This window comes from Patagioenas fasciata, chromosome 4, assembly GCF_037038585.1.
Source record: "Patagioenas fasciata isolate bPatFas1 chromosome 4, bPatFas1.hap1, whole genome shotgun sequence".
Lineage (NCBI taxonomy): Eukaryota > Metazoa > Chordata > Aves > Columbiformes > Columbidae > Patagioenas > Patagioenas fasciata.
In genome coordinates this window covers 61,485,497-61,506,942 of record NC_092523.1, presented here as the reverse complement: position 1 = coordinate 61,506,942, position 21,446 = coordinate 61,485,497, and the positions used below count along the sequence as shown (strand labels likewise).

Genomic DNA, 21,446 nt, shown 5'->3' with positions numbered 1-21,446 from the left:
GAAGTTCATTTTGCATTTCTATTTACCACCATCCCATTTTTATTATCTAAAAGTGTAGACAATATGTAAGCTAAATTAAATTCATTTCTTCCTTCCTGCCTTAAAACATTTTCCTTTCCTTGGATATTTTAGTATCCAGGGCTTATCTCTGAAAGATTCAAAATCTTCAAACAGTATGATCATTAGAGGTTAATTCTATGATTTCCACTTAACAGCAAAGGATAATTCTCCTGCATCGCATGATTGCAAAGAGACTAAAATTCAGTAATACTCAGAACGGCATCGGTGGCATTTGCACTTTCATCCTAAACTACATTTCAGTAACTAGCACTGGTGCGCAGAATTATTTTAGATGATGTTTTTCTTTGGTTGTTTTTTAAATTTTTCTGTTTCATCAGGAAACTGCAATCGGCTTATGACAATATTGCTTCAGGTCTATGATATAAGCAAAGATATTTTACTCTCATAGTTTTTTACTTATAATTTCATTGCTTTCAGCTTGGAATCATATATGTGGCAAGATTAATTGCATCATTAAACTGCATGATTACTGAAGTGTTTAACAAGTTTTGTGTGCTTCTGTTTTCTTTTTTCCCTAGTGCTTCATTCAAAAGTAACAGTGAGGATGTTTATGACACAAGCAACATAATAAAATTGTACAAAGTTCATTTTCATAAAATAACTTGTTTTGGAAAGGACCTTTAAGACTGTTGAGCCCAACCTGTGTACTGCCAGGTCCACCACCATCATGGCCTTTAGTGCCACACCTACATGTCTTTTAAACACCTGCAGTGATGGAGACTCCACCACTTCCCTGGGCAGCCTGTTCCAATGCCTGACAACCCTTTCCGTGATGAAATTTTTACTAACATCTAATCTAAATCTCCCCCAGCACAACTTGAGACCTTTTCCTCCTGTCCTATCACAATTCGTGTTAGGTAGTTACTTGAAGTAACGTTTTAAAAGTCCTTAAGTGGATAGAATATTAAAAGTTCCCATTTAAACGTGGTTGGTTCAAACAGCTTCAAAAGTCATGTTCAGTTTACTCTGAATAGCTTTTTTATGCTATTGCCTATATCAATACAAAGTTTTTGCAGTGTGCTTGCTCAAAAATAAGTCATGTAAAAAAACAACATGCAAAAGTCCAGAAAAATCAATGCCTACTCTGAACACATGGTATTTCTACCTAGGTCTTTACTTCACAACAGAAGCTGTATGTTAACAGGTAGTAGAAAAACACATCTTTCAGATAGTTTGAATTTCGATCTCACACTATAATGTTACAAGAAAGAAACTGGAAAACAGACAAACAGCATCGGTTTGCATAAGAAAAAGCTACTGCAGCTAGAACAGGGCAGCCCTTCCTGATGCAGGAGGAAAGGCTGAGTGCGCTTTGTATTCCGGAACAGGGGTTCAAGGAAAGTTCAGAAATTTATCCTTGAAATTTGTTTATGGGTTGTGACCACAAATGCCAGGGGCCAAATTCAGACATAAATAGGTGGAATTTCCTTTTAGCCAAAGCACAGTTTGGTCCCAAGGAACTCAAAGGAGCTTTAGTGGCAAATATAAAAGACTCATATACCAGTACAGCTAACCACACTGTCAGCCAGGAAAATCAGAACCACTTGCCTCTACCCTTGAGCAACTTTTACTTATGTTTCTTCCTCAAAGGTTTTCTTTATTTTGGTGAGTATTGAATAACCATAAAAACAAACAAACCATGGTGATTTTTTACTGTGACGTTATCCAAGGAGGTGAATGCTATAATATGAAATAACAGCAAGCAGCATTACTTGCATTATGTCTTTGGAGAGGATAACGCAGAAGTAGTAAAAGTGGTCAAAGTAATCCAGTAGCATTTAAAAGATATTTACCCATGGGGCAAATGAAAATCTAATAAGTGGTAGAAGTGTTCAAGTCAGCAAAATCTATTTTTATTGCTTACTAAAAAAGCCTTATACATTACTATTCTTAAACAAGATCGGGTCATAAATGCTTAAATACAGTATTAAATAAAAAAAATAAAGTATTATATGTGGAGAGTTACTGGCTGTGTGCTGTGAACAAGCCAGGGCTTGATGCGGCTGTGTTACATGGAAGGATTTCCCTGAGACACCAGAGACAAAAGGAAAGTAAACAGAAGCTGCTCTGCCCTCGACCCAGGCTGCAGGAGGGGCGTTGCCGCTGCGCATGAAGAGTCTGTGAACAGTGCCCTGCAGCCAATCACCATAGTGGGGGGGGGATGAGTGACTGTGAGTGTAACCAATTGTAGCCTGCACTTGCCGCATGGCCTTTTGGTATAGAGTATATAAGGCTTGGAAAAACGTGGTCTCGGGGACATTGATATTCAGTGTTGTTTAAGAGTTCATTAAAGAGTACGGATGGTAAATTCACATTGAATTAGACTCCTTACTCTCGCCCGGCCCGCCCGTTCGATCAAAGAGCTTATGCCGGCGTCTGGATTCGTCGAATTTGCTACCGCCACATTTGGTAGCAGAGGATGGTTCGTTAGCAGAGCATAACGCTTCGGATCTACATATGGTAGCAGAAGGATGGATCGTTAGCAAAGCATAACGCTCCGGATCGAAATTACTGCGGTGAGCAGCGTTCATAAAAACGGAGCCAAGCCGGGGTGTGGGATAGTGTGCTTAGTCCGGTATCAAAAGACGGGCACCAGTCGAGCTGGCCACTCGCATCCTACGTTAAGACCGCGCTGATAAGATAATGGATATTGAAACAGCCGCGGCACTGCTGACGACTATTCTCTCTAAGAGAGGTATTGAATCGTCACAGGAAAAGCTAATCACATTGATTTTTTTAGCTCAGAAGTGGGGACACTTTGGAGAAGTTCCACTTTTGTTTTCCCCAACGGAATGGAGATCAGTGGGGGACACTATGTGGGACAAAACTATCAGAGGGGAAGAAGAGAAAGAAATTAAATCTGTGAGAGAATTGTGGAAAACCGTATTAGAATCATTAGAAATTATGAAATCGGAACAACGTGCCGCCCTAAGAGCCGCGGAGGCGCTTGTCCAAGAACAAACCTGGACTGATAAAACTTGTCGTCCAAAAGAAAAGAGGGGCCTGTGGGCTACTCTGTGGGGTCTGCCTGCCGTTCGGGGTGGTCGCGGGGTCCCGGCTCAGCCAATACTTTCACAATCCGATCTGCAACGCGGATTAGAAACTGCGCGGCTCGTAAACAAAGAACCGGAAGTTTCCCCCTCCGAGTCTCTGGGGCAATGCGCCAAGAAGGCGGAAGTGCAACTAGTCGACTGTCCGGATGTGGGAGGCCCTGAGTGCCGCCCTCCTCCTACCGCTCCGCCTCTGCCCTGCCCCGAGCCGGACGCCCCCCCTCCCTCCGAGAAAAGCGTGGGGGCCCGGCCCGGACCGCCCGCGCTGCCGCCGCGAGGGCCGGGGCCGCCTCAGACTTTGCCTCCGCAAGCACCCGCGGAAGTTTTTTGTGAGCCTCCTCCTACATCATTGGGCTCACCCCAAGCAGTAGAGCAGTTAGCCAGCAAGTCTCATCTACAATGCAACCAGTTGTAGCAGCAGTTCAGCGATCAACAAATAAATTCTGTAAATCATCATACAATTCCTGTCATCGCTGTGGAAGTAAAGAACACGTCCGAACGAACTGTACTGCAGCAGTTTGGTGTGACAGATGCCAGTCTAACACTCATGCTACAAAAATTTGCCGGAGATCGGGAAACGGTCAAGTGAGCGCGAACGGAGTGCGCGCGAGGACACAAAGAACATCTCCGAACCTGTATCCCAATCAGCGACCAACTGTGAACCAGGCTTCTTTCACCTCAACAAGCCAAGCACCGCAGGAAGCCTCGGAGTTGATGTGGAGACAGCAGTAGATATAACATTGACCAATACTGCAATTCATAGAATACCAACGAATGCTAAAGGACCTTTATTTCGACAAGATAGTCTCATTGGAGGCCTATTGATTGGCCGTTCTTCTGCTAGTATCAAAGGTCTTATAGTAATAACAGGTATAATTGATGCAGATTTCACAAGAACTGTTCAAATCCTGGCCTACACTCTGCATCCGCCAATTTTTATTCCTTCTGGGAGTAGAATAGCTCAGGTAGTAGCACTGGAAAACTGCCTACCAATGCTTCCAGGAGTCCCTCCAGCATCCTCAACAGAAAGGCATGATAAAGGATTTGGATCGACCAGTCCTGCAGTTTGCTTCACCTCATCAATGACTCAGCGTCCCATGTTACGTGTGCAACTATTTCAATCTGATTCTACTGTTGTTGTAGAGGTAAATGCAATGCTTGATACTGGAGCTGATGTCTCCATCATTAGTCAATTCAAATGGCCACGAAATTGGAAACTTCAAAAATCAATCTCTTCCACTGTAGCTGGAGTAGGGGGTCAAACTACTCCAAATATAAGTGTTGATCCCATTTCGATTAGTTTCCCTGAAGGTCAATGTGTTACCCTTAGGGTGTATGTAATGGAATTGCCAAGCAGCCTTGAGGCGCTTATTGGCCGTGACGTCTTGGGGCAACTTGGTGCCGTGTTAACTACTTCACCTTTTCCTTAGTGGTCACTGGAAAGCAGTTGCCCAACCCTCCATTGACCTGGCTAACAGATAGCCCAGTTTGGGTTGACCAGTGGCCATTAACAGAAGAGCGACTGCAAAAGGCACGTGAATTAGTAGAAGAGCAATTAATTGCAGGCCATATCAAGCCTTCTACTAGTCCATGGAATACCCCAATTTTTGTAATACCAAAAAAGAGTGGAAAGTGGCGATTATTACATGACTTGCGAAAGGTAAATGATCAAATGCAAGCCATGGGTGCTTTACAGCCTGGATTACCATCACCTGTAATGTTACCAGAAAATTGGCATATTCTAATTATAGATTTAAAGGATTGTTTCTTTACCATTCCTTTACATGAGCAAGATACACAGCGTTTTGCATTTACACTGCCTTCAGTAAACAAAGCGGAACCAGCTAAAAGGTATGAGTGGGTAGTGCTACCGCAAGGTATGAAAAATTCTCCTACACTGTGCCAAATGTATGTTGCATGGGCACTTCAACCTATTCGTGCATCATGGAAACAAACAATTATTTATCATTATATGGATGATATTCTGTTCTGTCAACAAGCTGAGTTCACAGAAAGTTCCATAGTCCAAATTACAATCAAACTCAAAGAAAAGGGGTTGGTTATAGCTCCAGAGAAAGTTCAAAAGTCTGCACCTTGGAAATACCTTGGTTGGTCCATTTGTGATGCACAGATTCGTCCACAAAAAATTGAATTACATACTGATTTACAAACATTAAATGATGTCCAAAAATTGTTAGGGGACATACAATGGATTAGAAATTGCATAGGCATTACTAACAATGATATAGCACCTCTTACTTCACTTCTAAAAGGAGGTGATCCAGCTAAGAAAATAAGCTTAGAGTCCGTGCATCTCAAATGTCTTTCTGATATTATACAAAAAGTACAGACAAATTGGTCTAGCCGAAGACTTTCTGATCGACCAATTTCCCTCCTTATTAGCAATCTAGAACATCCGTGTGCAATCATCTGCCAGTGGCAAAACAAAAACGGGGAATTCCCCGTAGATGTTGCTACAGATTCTTCCTTTTGTGCCACTGTCAGATTGAAAACAGAAAATGATTTGCGATTATTAGAGTGGATTTTTCTCAGTGTCCAACCAAAATTCAGTATTCAAACGAGACCAGAAGCAATTGGAGAACTGATTCGAAAAGGAAGATCTCGAATATTAGAAATTAGCGGTCAGGAACCAGATGACATCAGTATTCCGATAAATGGAGCCGATTTAGAATGGTGGCTGAGACATTCGATGCCTATACAGAATGCATTATTAGGATTTATAGGCAAGGTACATTCACGACAACCAAAAGGTAAACTATGGCAATTCCTTAGAACAAATCAGTGGTTAGAGAGAAGCAAAGTAAAAGCAAAACCTGTTGAAGGCCTTACAGTATATACAGATGCAGGAAAACGAAGACACCAGGCAGCATGTGTCTGGCAAGAGAATAGTCAATGGAAACGGCATTTAATTGAAGGTTCAAAAGAGGATTCATTGCAGACTTTAGAGCTCACAGCAGTAATATGGGCCTTAAATAATTGGCTGAAATCTGCTTTAAATGTTGTCACAGATTCTTTGTATGTAGCAGGTGTAATACCCAGAATGGAAAATGCCCTGTTAAGACAATCGAATAATCCTCAATTAGGAAAATTGTTTGTACAATTGAGAGCTATTTTAAATCAAAGAAAAGAACCCTGTTGTGTGATTCACATCCGCAGTCATCAATGGAATCTTGGTCTAGGTGAAGGAAATCAAATTGCAGATAGTTTAGTAAGTTCAGTACAGCACATGCCTCCAACAGATAAATTCCAACAAGCGAGACAAAGTCATGAGAGCTTTCATCAGAATGCCAGAGGTCTCCAAAGACAATTCGATTTAACTTTAAATGAAGCAAGAAGTATTGTACAGGCATGTCCTCAGTGTGGAAGCCAGATGTTAGGTATAGGAATTGGTGTCAATCCTCGAGGTTTAAAAGCCTTAGAATTATGGCAAATGGATGTGACACATGTGCCAGAATTCGGAAGACTTAAATATGTGCATGTCACAATTGATACTTTTTCAAAAATGATATGGGCTACTGCTTTACCAGGGGAAAAAGCACTACATGTATGTAAACATCTTACAGCTTGTTTTGCTGTAATGGGTGTCCCAGAAAAGATTAAGACAGACAATGGCCCTGCCTATGTTAGCCAGAAAGTTAGAACTTTTCTAATGAAATGGGGAGTGAAACACGTTACAGGAATACCTCATTCCCCAACAGGCCAAGGAATCATCGAGAGAGCACATCAAATGATTAAAGGGTATTTGAGCAAACAGAAGCAGGAAGAGTTAGATTGTCAACAGCGTTTAGCAAAGGTGTTGTTTACCTTGAATTATTTATGTCTAACTGGAGATCATGAGGAGCCTCCTGTGATCATTCATCATTATCAGATCAGACTAGGAAGGAAAAACACTTTACCGGAATTCATGGTGAGATATCGTGATCCCACCACTGGATTGTGGAAGGGACCAGTACCTGTTATTTTTAATGGTAGAGGGTATATGTGTCTCTCCACAGATCAAGGTCCATTATGGGTTCCAAGCCGAGCAGTAAAGCCGGAGTTGAAACAAACTCAACCAAGTCAACTCCCTGCAGCAGAACCCTCGGAGGTCACAGAGTGAGGTGTAACCTTTGCATTGATTTAGCTGTGACATGTATGCGTACTATAGTTATATAAGTAGATCTTTAAACACCACTACCTCTTGAGTAAGTTTATCAACACCCAGCACATCGTTTGTTATAAGTTGAGTATCTTTAAACCAAAGTTCTTGGAATTTGTTTAATCAATCCATTGCGATATTTAAACGGCAATGGAATACCTCAGGTTTATTGCAAAGTGCACTGTTTATGTTGATTGTTGTTGTTATTTATATGTTATGTATAAGCTGTTTTTTTATCACATATCAAAAAAGGATTAGAACACACAGCTAATCAATCCTGGCTTGTCCAAAAAGAAAAAAAAAAAGGAGGAATTGTGGAGAGTTACTGGCTGTGTGCTGTGAACAAGCCAGGGCTTGATGCGGCTGTGTTACACGGAAGGATTTCCCTGAGACACCAGAGACAAAAGGAAAGTAAACAGAAGCTGCTCTGCCCTCGACCCAGGCTGCAGGAGGGGCGTTGCCGCTGCGCATGAAGAGTCTGTGAACAGTGCCCTGCAGCCAATCACCATAGTGGGGGGGGGATGAGTGACTGTGAGTGTAACCAATTGTAGCCTGCACTTGCCGCATGGCCTTTTGGTATAGAGTATATAAGGCTTGGAAAAACGTGGTCTCGGGGACATTGATATTCAGTGTTGTTTAAGAGTTCATTAAAGAGTACGGATGGTAAATTCACATTGAATTAGACTCCTTACTCTCGCCCGGCCCGCCCGTTCGATCAAAGAGCTTATGCCGGCGTCTGGATTCGTCGAATTTGCTACCGCCACAATTATAACAATTAATGTTATTTTTATAACCCATCATCGCCATGAGTAAGTATCAGTTCATTCACTGACTTTATTAAAAGCAAGATTCTGGTCTCCCACATGCTGTTCTATTGGCATAAAAAGATCATAGAAAAGCAACAGATGGGGTGAATAAAAAAGAAAAGCAGCTCCTACTGCAGGACAACCAACCACTGTAAACAACGCCAGGCAACCCTCTCAGACAGGCTGCTGAAGAGAGCATGTGTGGAAGCACACAGGACAGCATGGGGATGCAGCACAAGCTCACAGGGCCACTCTCACACATTAGCCCAGATGATCACCCATGTGCGAGACAAGTTTAATGGGGAAAAAGGTATATTCTTCTACACCATCTATTACCAGCAGAAAAGGAAGATATGCTTTAAGGGAAGGCCCTGGACTGCATGAAATATTACCTTTTCCCCCAGTCATATCAGTAGAACTTGCAGGTCAAGGCAGGCTGCCATTTTTAGTCCCTGCAGTGGGAATTTGGATATACAAAGGATTTGGGGAGCCTTTTCTTCTCTTTTCCAAGACTGTATGTACTGTAGTGACCCTCAGATGCCCCTCCTGGTTACAAGGCCAAACATGAGCAAATGTTTCCAACTTGCATTTACTTTGGTATCCTTTTCTTATGCCAACTAATTTACATTAATGTGATTTATATTCTCAGTGCTCCTTTTTAAGCACAAATGTCACTTCCCATTGGTTGCATGTTTGTCTGTGATATTAGCAGTGCCCAGATAGAAAGACAAACACACTACAATGTAGTTCACACCCTTGTCATGTGTTGTTTCTTTATAAAATGTTAACTTTTCAGAATATTTATATTGTTAACTAAATGTTGATGCTTCCACATTTAAGTCACATCCGCACTCCAATACACTCATGAAATCACTGGAGTCTTTAAAATTCTGAGCAATCAATTCTGTTGTTCAGTTACAGCTGTCAATTATTATCAGCCAAAAAGATCACTATGTTTTGCCTGTCTCATACTACAAATTAATATTTTTAGCTCATCACTTGCATTATTCCAAACCAGAAAAATAAAATTTAGTGTTTACTACCCCTACTACTTCTTCCTTACCTTCTCATATCCTCCTTTATGTGCAGATTGATCAGTTCTTTAGGAACATGGAAAGAGAGGGTGGTCTCAGCCATCTGTTCCCGGATCCGCATCCACTTGTTGTCAGAAGTAGGGAATCTATACAACTTACAGATGGGGTTTTTTAACACTGCAGAGAGGAAAAATTATATCATTACTGTACTGTGGTTGTATGACACTGTGAAAATTTATGACAGCAATTTCATCCAAAAATAATGTATTATTTCCCCCCCTTGCTTCCAGAATTAATTTTAGAACCATTAAAATTGTATTAAAACCGTTATTTTTTTATTTATTATAGCAGCATGTAAAGGACAAAGAATTACTGGTGTAGTATATAAATCACATTTTACCCACATAGTAGATATCCTGTGAATTTAGCATTTCAGTGTAGTGAGAATGTAAATTACCTTCTCTGTTCTTACACTTAAGATATAGTCAGGAAAAACAGAATGCTCAATTAAACAATGAACTCACACATAGTCAATGTCACCACTTACCATCTGCTAGAATCGCTCACATTGCTAAGAAATTACATGGCACAAGTGAAGCATCCTTCAGCGTTAAGCTAGATCTGATGCTTCTCGGTGATACGTACACACAGGAGTCATTAACACAAATAGATGGTGTGCAGCTACATTAAAATCAGCTGACACAGTCAAGAGGATGCCATTTTAGAGCCATTTTAAAGGCAACTTGATCATTGACATGGTCAAGACTGCCACTACACACTGTTACATACACTGTTCTTATATCACTGCTGTAACCTGACATAGGAAAATTAACCTACTCCATGTCTTGGGAGGTTTTGCTTAAAACCCACCACGTTGTTTTATCTTGAAGCTCTCACATGTTGGCTATGTTTCCATTCATTTGCTCTATAATAAAAAGTGGAAAATGTCTATTTTCTCCTTTTAATTTTTTTTCCACCTCCTACTTTTAACTGATTTTCAAGAAAAAGCAAACAGGAAAACATCTAAGAAAGAAAAGTTTTGTTTGACTCCATTCCTAAGCTTACAGAGAGACAAATGATTGCCATTTAACACACACACACACACACACACACACACACACACACACACACACACATCCACTGCTTCCTAACTCAGAATGACTTTGGACAGCCATCCAAATCCTCCAACAGTACTTTTCTATCAGCCTTCTGGAAAAATCTGTCTTGGATCAGCCTCCCATTGATCTGCCACTGAATGGTCTATAACTCAAAGGAACACATTTCCCATGTGCGCTGTGAGGAAACTGTTGCTGACAAAATGACACCTACTAATAGAAATTTCAGCTTCACAACTCATTGTCACCGTTATTGCCCATGTAAACTGATTTATAGAGAATGAAAAACACAGACCAAGTTATCGAAGGTACACAAACTGTCTTGTCTATCTAATTAAACTGTTCTTTAACAGAAGTTCTTCAGGAAAGGACTAAAATAGCACCACAGATTCACAGATATCTGCACTAAAATGGCTGTTGGCAACTCATAAAAAATGTTATAAATATTCATATTTAAGTAATTGCAGATGTATTGTTTTCTATTCCCATCAGTCTACTGAGATCTCTAATCACCAGTCTTGATGGGAAATCGGAAGTCTTTTTAGAGTAACTATGTTTTTATTTATTAGCGATTTTTACCTAAAAAACCAAATTCTGAGTTACTATTGTGAAATTATGATTGATAGCCATAGCATATTAATAACATCAATTTTTGTTTACTACTAAAACCCCAAATACCACAATGCTTAAACACCTCTACACGCATTTTACAGCCTGCGAATCCTCAGCGCACAGACTTACTATTGTCCACTACAAAAATGGATCTCCAAGTTCTGTGGCTGTGAACAACTTACACTCAGTGCCCGGGCTTTATTATATTACTTAATCAGAACATGCTGTAATGCTTTCCTATTTTCCTTTTCTTTTGCTGAGATTCTTCTAATTAATTAAATATTTTTTTTCAATACTACTGACAGCCTCTGTCAATCTACAAAGTAGATACATGGCACTGATCATCATCAATTAACAAGACACAGAAGGACAACCTTCAGAAGTCAGGGGGAGCACTCAAGAAACTTGGCTAATTCAGGTCTTCCCTTAATCACAAACCTGCCAAAACAGATTATAAGTTTCAGTTGTGGGGTTGGTTGGTTGGTTGGTTTGGTTTGTGGTTGTTTTGTGGGGGCTTTTGGTAGTACAACCTGTTCATTAGGAAGTAGGCTGATACTTTTTTAACATTTCAAGTGACAACGGCTCTTTTATCTATTTTACCTTTTAATTTCTACTTCCTAAGAAGTTATCCAAGGATGTTTTCCCAGGAACTGCCTTTAAATTTGCAGTCAGAATCTATTACAGAATTTATTACATTCAAAAAGCTACATTCGTCTGTGAGAACCTAATCCACATATGTATAGCTCCACAGTGTCTTTCCTCCCATTTCCCCACTTTCATCATCACAGTAAAAGAAAGAACACCCCCCCCACACACAAAAAGCCCCACACAAACAAAACCAAGCACACACACACATTAAAAAAAACCAAACACAACAAAACAAAGCCTAAACACACTAAACAAAAGAAATAACATGACTGCATCATGGTATAACATGGGCAACTAGGAGTCACTCCAAACATGTCGATCCTAACTTGTGACTTTTATCATTGTTAGAATTATTAAACTACTCTTCAGGTACTACCTCCAAGACTGAATTTTCAGATGGAGATAATCTCAACTGTGCTGAAAGTTTTAAAAAAGGGCCAGAACATCTCTCCATGGGTTTATGAAGAAAACTTCATTTACAAAAAACAGAGAAAAGTCTCAGAATTTTGTTTTCACAAGGAATCCAAACAAATCCTATTTGCAGTATTGCTAATGCTGGAGATTGTAAAAAAAAGCCACACAATATGATTTTCTTACACAGAAACAGCGAAATCGTGTGATTCCATCTCAGATGTGTTTGTCTTTCTAATTACAATAAGAACTGCTTTCTCATTACAACAAGTTGTCTACAAAATAAATCCAGAAGGCATGTAAAACCACACAAATATTAAAAACAGCAAAACTAGGTTTGGCTCTTATAAAAACCACTTATTAAAACGAACGCAAGTTTCATAAAGGTAGTTCTTCCTGAATTTAGACACTGATCATAAAAAGTGCTGAAAACAAAACAAAAAGATGAGATGAACTGCAGTGCTTAAAATGAGGGAAAAAAAAATCAAAGCCTTTCTCTATAGCATGAAGCCTAAAAGCCAATGTCATTTATTTAACCATCCGTATTTTTGGATATTATCATTTTTAAACTTAAAGACGTCTGTGCTTCTTATTCCATGCAATATCCTTCACACTGCTTCCCCTGCAAGTAAAATAAAGTAATAAAAGACTGAATACTGTGGTTTTTTGTTCCACTTCGAACATAGATCAAAGCACACCACTACCATGTGCTAATTTACTAACAGTGCTTCTATTTATATCTTCCTTTGTAGCGTAGGTGTATTACACATTCCATCTCAGGAGGATAATTTCAACTTTCTTAATTTTTACTTAATTTCAATTACCTTTATTCCTTTTTTTTTTGTAAAATGCAATATGTTTACACACAAACAATTGACGAACTCTCCAGTGTTGTAAATAAATAACTGAATTTTAAGACATATAAATTCAATCTCTTGGGGTTTAAATGGAATAGTGATAAGCTTCTATGAAATATGATGCTCATTCCCACTCACTGAGTAAGTGCCTCATAATTCACTTGAGGGCTGCTAGTTCCTTACATTAAGATTTAAATTACAGAAGAGTGCCAACATGCATCTATGCCTACAGGCTTGAAGATTCATATCGGGGTATTTTTTCAGTTTCGTAAGTTTTGAAGGCCTCATGAACAACATGAGACAGGAAGAATCAGAAATCTTTACAACAGTGTACACATGTACTAAGCACATACGTATAGAGAATATATACTGTACTATAGATAGCTCTGTATGTACACTGCAGGGAAAGTAGTGCAGGCAATATTACAGGCAACCTGATAACATCAACTTCTGCCACATTACTGATATTGTTCCTTTTCCCCTCAGTCCTTGTTTTTGATTGCCTCTAATCCTGCCACGTTGAAATCTGTCTGGCTTAAACAGATAATTTTTCAAAATTTTCAGTTAAAATGGTCCAGTTGCACATAGAATGAGGCCAGAAAAAACGCAGGATGGTCTTTGATGTCAGAATTATGAAAGTCCTGTGCTTTATAAATTTGAATTTTGACAGTAAATCTTTTACAGAGATGTGCATTTTACCATATCCATGGCTATTCATCCAGACCTGACAACAATATAGTCTTGAGAAAGAAATCCCGGTATGTAAAAACTCAAAACTTAAACTTAACAGCTCACTCATGCACCAAGGTCTACCTTTATTGACAATTCTGGCATCCTTCCCAGTTTCTAATACCAACAAAACTGTGCACATGTCATCCATACAGACTGGATGAATACGCTTCTGGGCAGAGCTGGTGTGGGGTGAAAAACACTTCAGGGCAGCACTGGTAACCACAGCCCATCTCCAGGCAACACCAAGGGCTTTGAGACACAAGAAGCCCAGGCAGAGAGACCTGCTGGGGAAGAAGTCGGACTGGTTGGCCAGTACTAAAAAAAACAACCAAACAAAAAAAAGCTAAAACTTGCCAAGAAAATGTGAATTTGATAGAAAAAGTGGGACTGACACAACCTGGAGGCAGCACTGGAGTGAGAAGAGGAAATCACAAGCACAGGAAACAGACTGAAACAAGGACTTATTAGAACAAACTTCCTCTGACTGAAAACTCTTTCCAATATCCTGCGTGCTGTCACTTCTTGTACGTGCATCTGTGGTTGTGCTCTTTCCTCTCAACTTTCAGAGGAAAAATTAAAAAAAAAAAAAAAAAAAAGACAAAATCCCCATAGCATGTTTGACTTCATAAACCCTTGCAATTTTGGGTGTGTTTTTTCGTTCTTGTTGTGTGTTTGTATACCAAAGTAATAAATGTAGAAATGTTAAGCACTGTCTAGGTATACTGTAGAATCACATGCAAATACTCTCGACGAAGCGCTCTAAATTTCATTATTCATAAAAATGGCATCTACTTTGGAAGTTCCAGCAGTTCCAACAAAATACATTTGCCAAACTACAGTACTTACCCATTAAAACAAAAACAAACAAAAAATAATTTGAAAAACCCTACAAAACAAAACCAAAAAAACCTCAAACAAAAAGACACAAAAACAACCACCACAAGGAAAAACTCCAATCAAACCCACCCAACATGGGGAGCGGGGAGAAAGAACTAAAAAAAAAAAAAAAACACCACAGTTGTGAATCACTAACATTTTGTCTGAACAGAAATGCCATTTCTTTAAGACCCACTTATCTGGGTGACACACAGAATCAGAATCAAAGAACAGCTGCACTGAGTTCAGCTGGCTCTGTACCTTGTCTCCAAAAAGAGCCATAAATAGATACTTAGAGATGGAAGATACTCTTCTCTGCCTCCAGCTATTTGCAATTGAGGAATTTCTGGAACCATATGTAGTTTCTGGGAAACTAGTCATTCTTAATGAATATCTCTTTCACAAACTTATCTAGCCTTACATTGAGCTGATGAAAAGGCAGTTTTGAAAAAGAAATTTTTCTCTGCTTCTGACCTAGTCTCAAATCATACGAAAAAATTACAGCATTCACACATACATGGAAAAACCTATTTTTCGGAGGTTTTTAGTGCTTCCTTCGGACTGCAAAAGTAGTCTAATAAGTCTCCTCTCCTATCAGTGAAGTCATATGAAGAAGTTCCACTCAAGGTTTTAAAACTTCAGTAACGTTTCTCTTCAACTGTATGCAACAAATACACAGAATTCTTGACAGTACTGTGGTTGCACAGATGACCCATATAACTTATTTGTGACATTGTTACTGCAGAGTAATGGAGATTCATAAACTTGGGCTAATAAAACTTTTACGGTGCAGCATATCAGCATGTAATATTTCTCAGTTTAATGAAAGAGAAACAGATCTGGTGGAACACTGTACACTGAAGCCCAGAGTTGACCTAGAATTGAGAATGCGTTGCCAACAGCTTCTGTCATTTTAGGACATTCAGCTTCCAGATCAAACTGAAATTGCCACTTCATCAGCTATGAGAGAGATTAATTCTCCAGGGTATTTAGTTGCAAATAATGCATAATTACTTTAACGGAATGTCATGCAATGACATGATGAAAACTTATGAGGTTAATTCCATGCCCACTGAAGTCACTGACAGTCTTGAAAATCATTGAACAGTAAAAATGACAGAGTGGGAGATTTTAGCAGTGTTTCAGAAAGCATAATTGACATTTCTGAAAGTTTTTGCCATGCTTCGCAGTAAAATGATACCATCAAACATGTACAAAACATTAAAATATTAATCTTAAAAATGTGTTCATCATTTGAAGAATCTTTTAAGAACTCTGCCCCAAATCTTTGGGATTTCTTCAGGATCTAACATAGTGTTGCAACAGTCATCTTCTATGCATATTAGAATACTTACCTGCATTTAATGAAGGCAAGTTGTCTTTACCACTTATGCCTTCAGGGGCTGTACATTCACGAAACAATGCACACTACAAAAGAAATGCAACCACAAATGTAACACATTCGGGTGTCACAAGGAAATTCATAGCAGTTTATAAATAGCAGACTGAAACAAACCATCACTGATGATATAACTTCCCAACCCTTATCATTTGCATTTCTCTTTTCATATTTCTGTTCCAGTACACTGCAACACAATCAGAATTATAGCAGAGGAAATGGCAAAACATGATCAGCTATTCCATAATAAAACAGGAAGGTTTCCTACCAATACAATGGCAGAGGTTAAAATAATTTTTGACAAGATCTGTGCTTTCAGGGAGGTTTCTTTTAACAATGCAGTTTTCCTACACACAGTGGCAGGAAGCAGTTTGTGAATTTTTAAACAAGAGAAAAGCAGGAACCACCAAAAGTCTTTAAAATGTGCTTATGGTTTGTGATAAAAGTAATCTGTTATACAAGTGAATTAGAAGATTCCTCCTTTATGATTAGTGAAAAAGTACAAAAACTTTACAAAAAAATCAACCCATGTAAACCTATGTTAATGTACTACAGGGTGAATATTTTTAATGCTACTTCCTCGCACAGTCAGGAGAAAAAAGGAAGGAAAAAAAAAAAGCACACACACTAACCCAAACACAGCAATAGATAGCAACACAAATACACCAATAGGCAGCCTCTAAAGGTGACAGGGAGCTCTGATCCTGGGGCTTCCCCAGTTTCTAGATGTTCTCTTGCAGAGCTGAAAGCAAAGAGCAAGACATAATGTACTCTCTGTGAACTGATGTCTCAGATTTAACTAACACCTTACTCCTTCACGAGAAATTACCTGCATGTAGTTTATCTAATGAGTCAGCAAACCTAATTCAGAAATTATTTCTCTGAATTCAGTACCTCTATATTCTCACAATTCCATCCTTACCATGAGCATATAAACCAAGACTCTCTGATGCAACACCAAGATGGAACTAATCCATAAGAACCAAGAACTCTTTTAAAGACCCCAGAAAATACAGTTCTCACAAGGTCAGTCTTTCTTGAGAACTATTACAACCTCCTAGAAAGATGCTATTAAAAGCTTCTGGCTCCCCGAAGCTAGACACAGCTCATTAATTACATCTCAAATAACTGTGAGATGTCTCTTTCCACACTTGGAAACAGACGGGAAAAAAAAAGAAAAAAAAAAACAAAGGAGAACACTGAAAAGACAGCTCATGTTGTATCTTGTAGAAGATTTATAGTACAAAACCAGAAAGATTTCACAGTGTGTGTTGGCTTCTTTGGAACTAGTCCCACTGGTCCATTGTTTTAAAAGGGCGCTGAGGTCCCTTGGGAAGAACGGTGAAAAAAGAACTGTAAAATCTATCCTCAGAGTCTGGTCCAAAAGGCATACTGTTTTAGCAGAGCAGAAAAGATGTTCAGAATAAGACCCTTCTCTCCAAAAATACATTCTTTTACGTTACTTCCAAACAAACAAAAAAATGCAGTCCTTAATTTTACATTCCCCACAGCATTATCTCAAGTCTCTTTTTTTCATAAAGAGCAGAATGCACCACAGTGTAATAGCAGTACACATGCTCCTTCGCAAGGGGATTCACCTCTTCTTTGGCTTGCCTGTCTGTCATCCTTTCCAGGTTTTCAGTATAGTGGGCACGGGTTGCACATAAAAATCCACATGAACAGGACTTCAAGGGCACAAAACAGAGGAACTGTCCAAAGGAAAAAAAAATCAGATCTATGGTGTCTTTATGGACAGTTTTTTTGATCAGGAGTGATTAAATATGGTCAGTTGAGGTGAAAATCAACTTTTCCTAAAGAAGGGAAGGGACTAGGAAAGTGAGGATAGAGTAGTACTCTGCACGTTTCCAAGAAGTATTCTTAGTTTAGGGAGATGAGGTGTACATAGTATTTTATTCCAGAAATTTTTGATTATGTATTTCAGCCGATTCAGAAATAGTAATTTAGGCACCTGGTACAGCTGATCATTCTGATTAACTTTGTACAATGAACTGGGGTTTTTACCTTTTGATCCTGGGAGTCTGTTGTGACGTGGTCCGTTTCTCCATCCTCTAGCTCTCCCATCTTCACAAGATTGACTTCAATGGTACCAACTGTCTTTCCACCATCAGAAGTCCTAGGAAAAAACCCACGACATTAGGTAATCTACAGCATCACATTCCTTGAATAATATTGACAAAAATATTGTCAGTAAACATTTAGACCCCTGTCTAGTCAGTATACCCACAGTCACCTGTATGGAACTCATTATTTCAAATCATAAAGCAAATTGTAACAAGGTATATTGTATTTTCTCCAAATTGTTTATAGCAATGAAAGTTTTCATCATGAAACTGAGGATGGGTAAGTGCTATAAATGGTGGAAGAATCCACAAACATTGAGAATTTTTCATTCTAAACATTATTCTGTCTGTCAACCATCAGGCTGTAAGGTTTTGCACCAATACCCCACTTATGACCTGCAATCTCACTGCACAGTACACTGCTTTGTTGCCTAACATGATCTGCAAAGAAAGGACAGGCTCAGTATATTAACAAACCTGCTGCTAAACCAAAATAAACTAATCTGAATATCACTTTTCCTTTGTAGCCCCTCTGCAGAGTAATTATTTAGAATCAGTCCCATTTCTTTAACTACATGGAAAAAGATAACAGCATTTCAGGTTAATTCCTCTATTATCGTTTCTGCAAATAGTTTACTTCCAATCATGCAAAAATAAATAGCTATTCAGATTTACATATCCAAACAAAGAATACTGCTTACTACCTTTGGGAAGAAACAAAGATATTCAAAAGGATACCAAATGATTTTTCAGCTTTTACCAGTAGCTAAACATTACTCAAAATACCAAGGCTAATGGCACAGTCTATCTCTCCTGGCTTATTCTGAACAGCTGGATTTTTTAAAAGGAAAAAAGGGTAACAGACCATTTAACAATAATGAGGAAAGTGTAACAACAACCACCACCAAGCAAAAATTGGCAAAAGGAAAGGATGATAATAAGTTTAGCAGAATTGCAAAGCACAGAGAGGAAGAAGAAAGAAAATAAATGGGTTTGGGGCAATACTGTGTATAATCTCAGAAGCAAAGATGAAAAGTGATGAAGCAGAACAAAGGGATGCATAGAAGAGGGACTAGAGGGCTGACAATAAACAAGAAAAAATTACTTTCAGAAACAGTAATATTAGAAAAAAGTGTTTCCGTTGAAAACTGTCACATTCCTAGGACAATCCTCGCTACAGGAAAACATCCAAATGCCCTTTCAACACAGACACCCTTCCAGAACGTAAAAAAACCCTGTCCTTACCTTAAAGGAAGGGAAAAAAATCCCACAACTACCCTTTTCCTCATTTCCAGACTAGGAGAAGCCTGTAGCCCACAACACCTGCCTGCAGGCTGTGGGACAAGGCACAGGTACCACCCTGGGCCCCACTGGTGTGGAAGGGGCTGGAGGGCTCCACAGGCAAATCCCCACTGCCGTGAGTACCCTGAGTCCCCCAAGCAGCATCGTCCCAACACCCAGTGTCTCTTGGGCAGGGCAGACCCCGCTCAGCTTTGTTGAGCTGCATTCTGCCAAGGGCAGGCGTTCCTGGAGCGCTCACTCATGCCCCAGGCGGGGGGACCCCATCTCTGCATTGGGATCCCACAATTTTACATAATCTATATTTCTGCACGCAGTATAAAGCCTTAATTGAGCCAGAGAATGCCAGTTCTTTACACAGTCAAGCACATGCATTAGTCTTTTATTAGAATCATAAAATAGTTTGGGTTGGAAGGAGCCTTCAAAGGTCATCTAGTCCAACCCCCCTGCCATGAGCAGGGACATGAGGCATGGATACTTATTTAGCATGCTAAATCAAAACTTTCATTTTTTTAGAGTAAAGTCTCCAAATATAGGTGCCCGCAAGTTTCAGATTTAAATAATTATTTTGGTTGCAAACCATTATGCCTTAGCAGGCAACTCAGTAGAATATGCTCATCTTGCAACTATACAAATTAAATATGTTCTTATATAAAACTTTGCAAAATACACATTCACATTTTACATGTGCCACTATTTCATTTGCTCCAAGTCAAATTCATTAATGACAATAAAGGACTGACTAAAAATGAACCAATTCCAGATAGCCCTGCAACCAAAGAAGCCTACATTAATTAACAAGGAACACAAAAGAAATAAAAGTAACGAGGAAGAAGGGTTCCATGTCCAAAGGGTGTTTATGAGCAAAAGTGCATAAGTTGTTCTCATAGATTTCAAAATTCTGAAGGACATTCCCCTGGCTTGCTACAGCTTAGTGGTTTGACTTTGTTTTCTCCTTCCTGCATCAAACTAGCACGCAAGCAGGCTACTGCAACAAATGGACTACAGCATTGTCAAGGAGAAAGGGAATATAACAGATCCTGGCAGATCACATGTAACTTTAAAAATCAGAGTAAATGTGTGGCTAGAAGACAGAAAATTTTTCAACAGCTGAACAAGTCCCCATCAAAGTGTCAAATGGACAAGCTCATCATCCAGCTGACTTAAACATGCAATAGCGCTTTGCTGTTATCCTGGTCTGAAAGAAAAACACTGCATTCACTTCACTTCCAGAAGTAAAATCCTACCCATCATTTTTTTAGAGAACACATTTTTCTCAAGGCCAAAGAGACCTGCACGTCTGAGACTGACCTACATAAAACAGACCTGATTTTCAATTACATCATGGCAAATTAAAAGTATAAAACAAATGTTGAGAAAAACAGAGCTCAATTTTCAAATGAACCAGTACCAGCCAACAAGGCATATCGCTCCAGTAAAACAAAATTGAAATGCCAGTTATGTTTTCTCAATCCTTGTCTCTCTTTCTTTAGAACACTAAATATTCCTCCTCGTTACTGTTACTACAGACGTGGAATCAGTCTGGCAGCGAGCACTGCACTGCTTGCCTGCATGAGCAGCGCTACGTATTTGGATGCTTTCTCCATACGTGTTTAAAAATACAACTTATCTAATTTCACTTCATGTCATTTTTTTTTCAATGATTTTCTTCTCAAAATACCTCTTGTTCTGGTCTAATACATACCTAATATTGCAATTTGAAACATATAGTATCTACAAGCGAAAGCAAAGCAACAGAATATAACTAAACAGTGGGACTGTTGCATTGTAGTTGTACTCCTTCCTCCAGTGTTCTTATCTTTCCACATGGAAATATGAAACACAATTTAAAAGAAAAAAAAAAAAAAAAAGCACCACAAAACCAGAAAACCAACAAACATACAAGGTTTCTTTTGAATGCTAGAGACACACAAATCAAAGAGCTCTATAAATGTCCAGAGAGAAACCGTCATTAGCTGTCAGACACTGTGTATTTATAATACCACTGGTGTATGAGAGTCTTCAAACCACAGACAGTTAATGCATTTAAAACTATCAAGCAGCATCCTGAGATTAAAATTCTGCTTGAAAGAAAATTAAAAGTGAGAAACAGAAAAGATGCAGTACGGAAAACAAAAAAAAAGCCTAGGGATCACTCTTCAGTAAGATAAAAACCTATATTATTGTACTTCGCATTAACAGAAACAGGACTGCAAACATACGTGTATACACGTCACACCAAAGCATGAGGAAAATAATTAACTGGTTTTAGGATACTTCATAATG

General features: G+C 39.1%; 1 protein-coding gene across 13 annotated transcripts in view; it reads right to left on the bottom strand.

Annotated features, from left to right (window-relative positions):
- The window catches only part of INPP4B (inositol polyphosphate-4-phosphatase type II B), a 428,243-nt gene that overhangs the window by 201,283 nt on the left and 205,514 nt on the right, over positions 1-21,446 (bottom strand). For all 13 annotated transcript variants that reach the window (XR_011738872.1, XR_011738873.1, XM_065836253.2 and 10 more), the window contains 3 exons: positions 17,803-17,914; positions 15,737-15,809; positions 9,160-9,307 (listed from right to left, as the gene is read on the bottom strand). Coding sequence is in view for 11 of the 13 variants with exons in the window: in XM_065836253.2 (XP_065692325.2) it covers positions 9,160-9,307; positions 15,737-15,809; positions 17,803-17,914 (333 nt within the window). In the remaining 2 variants the exon portion in view is untranslated. The remainder of the gene's footprint in view (positions 1-9,159; positions 9,308-15,736; positions 15,810-17,802; positions 17,915-21,446) is intronic.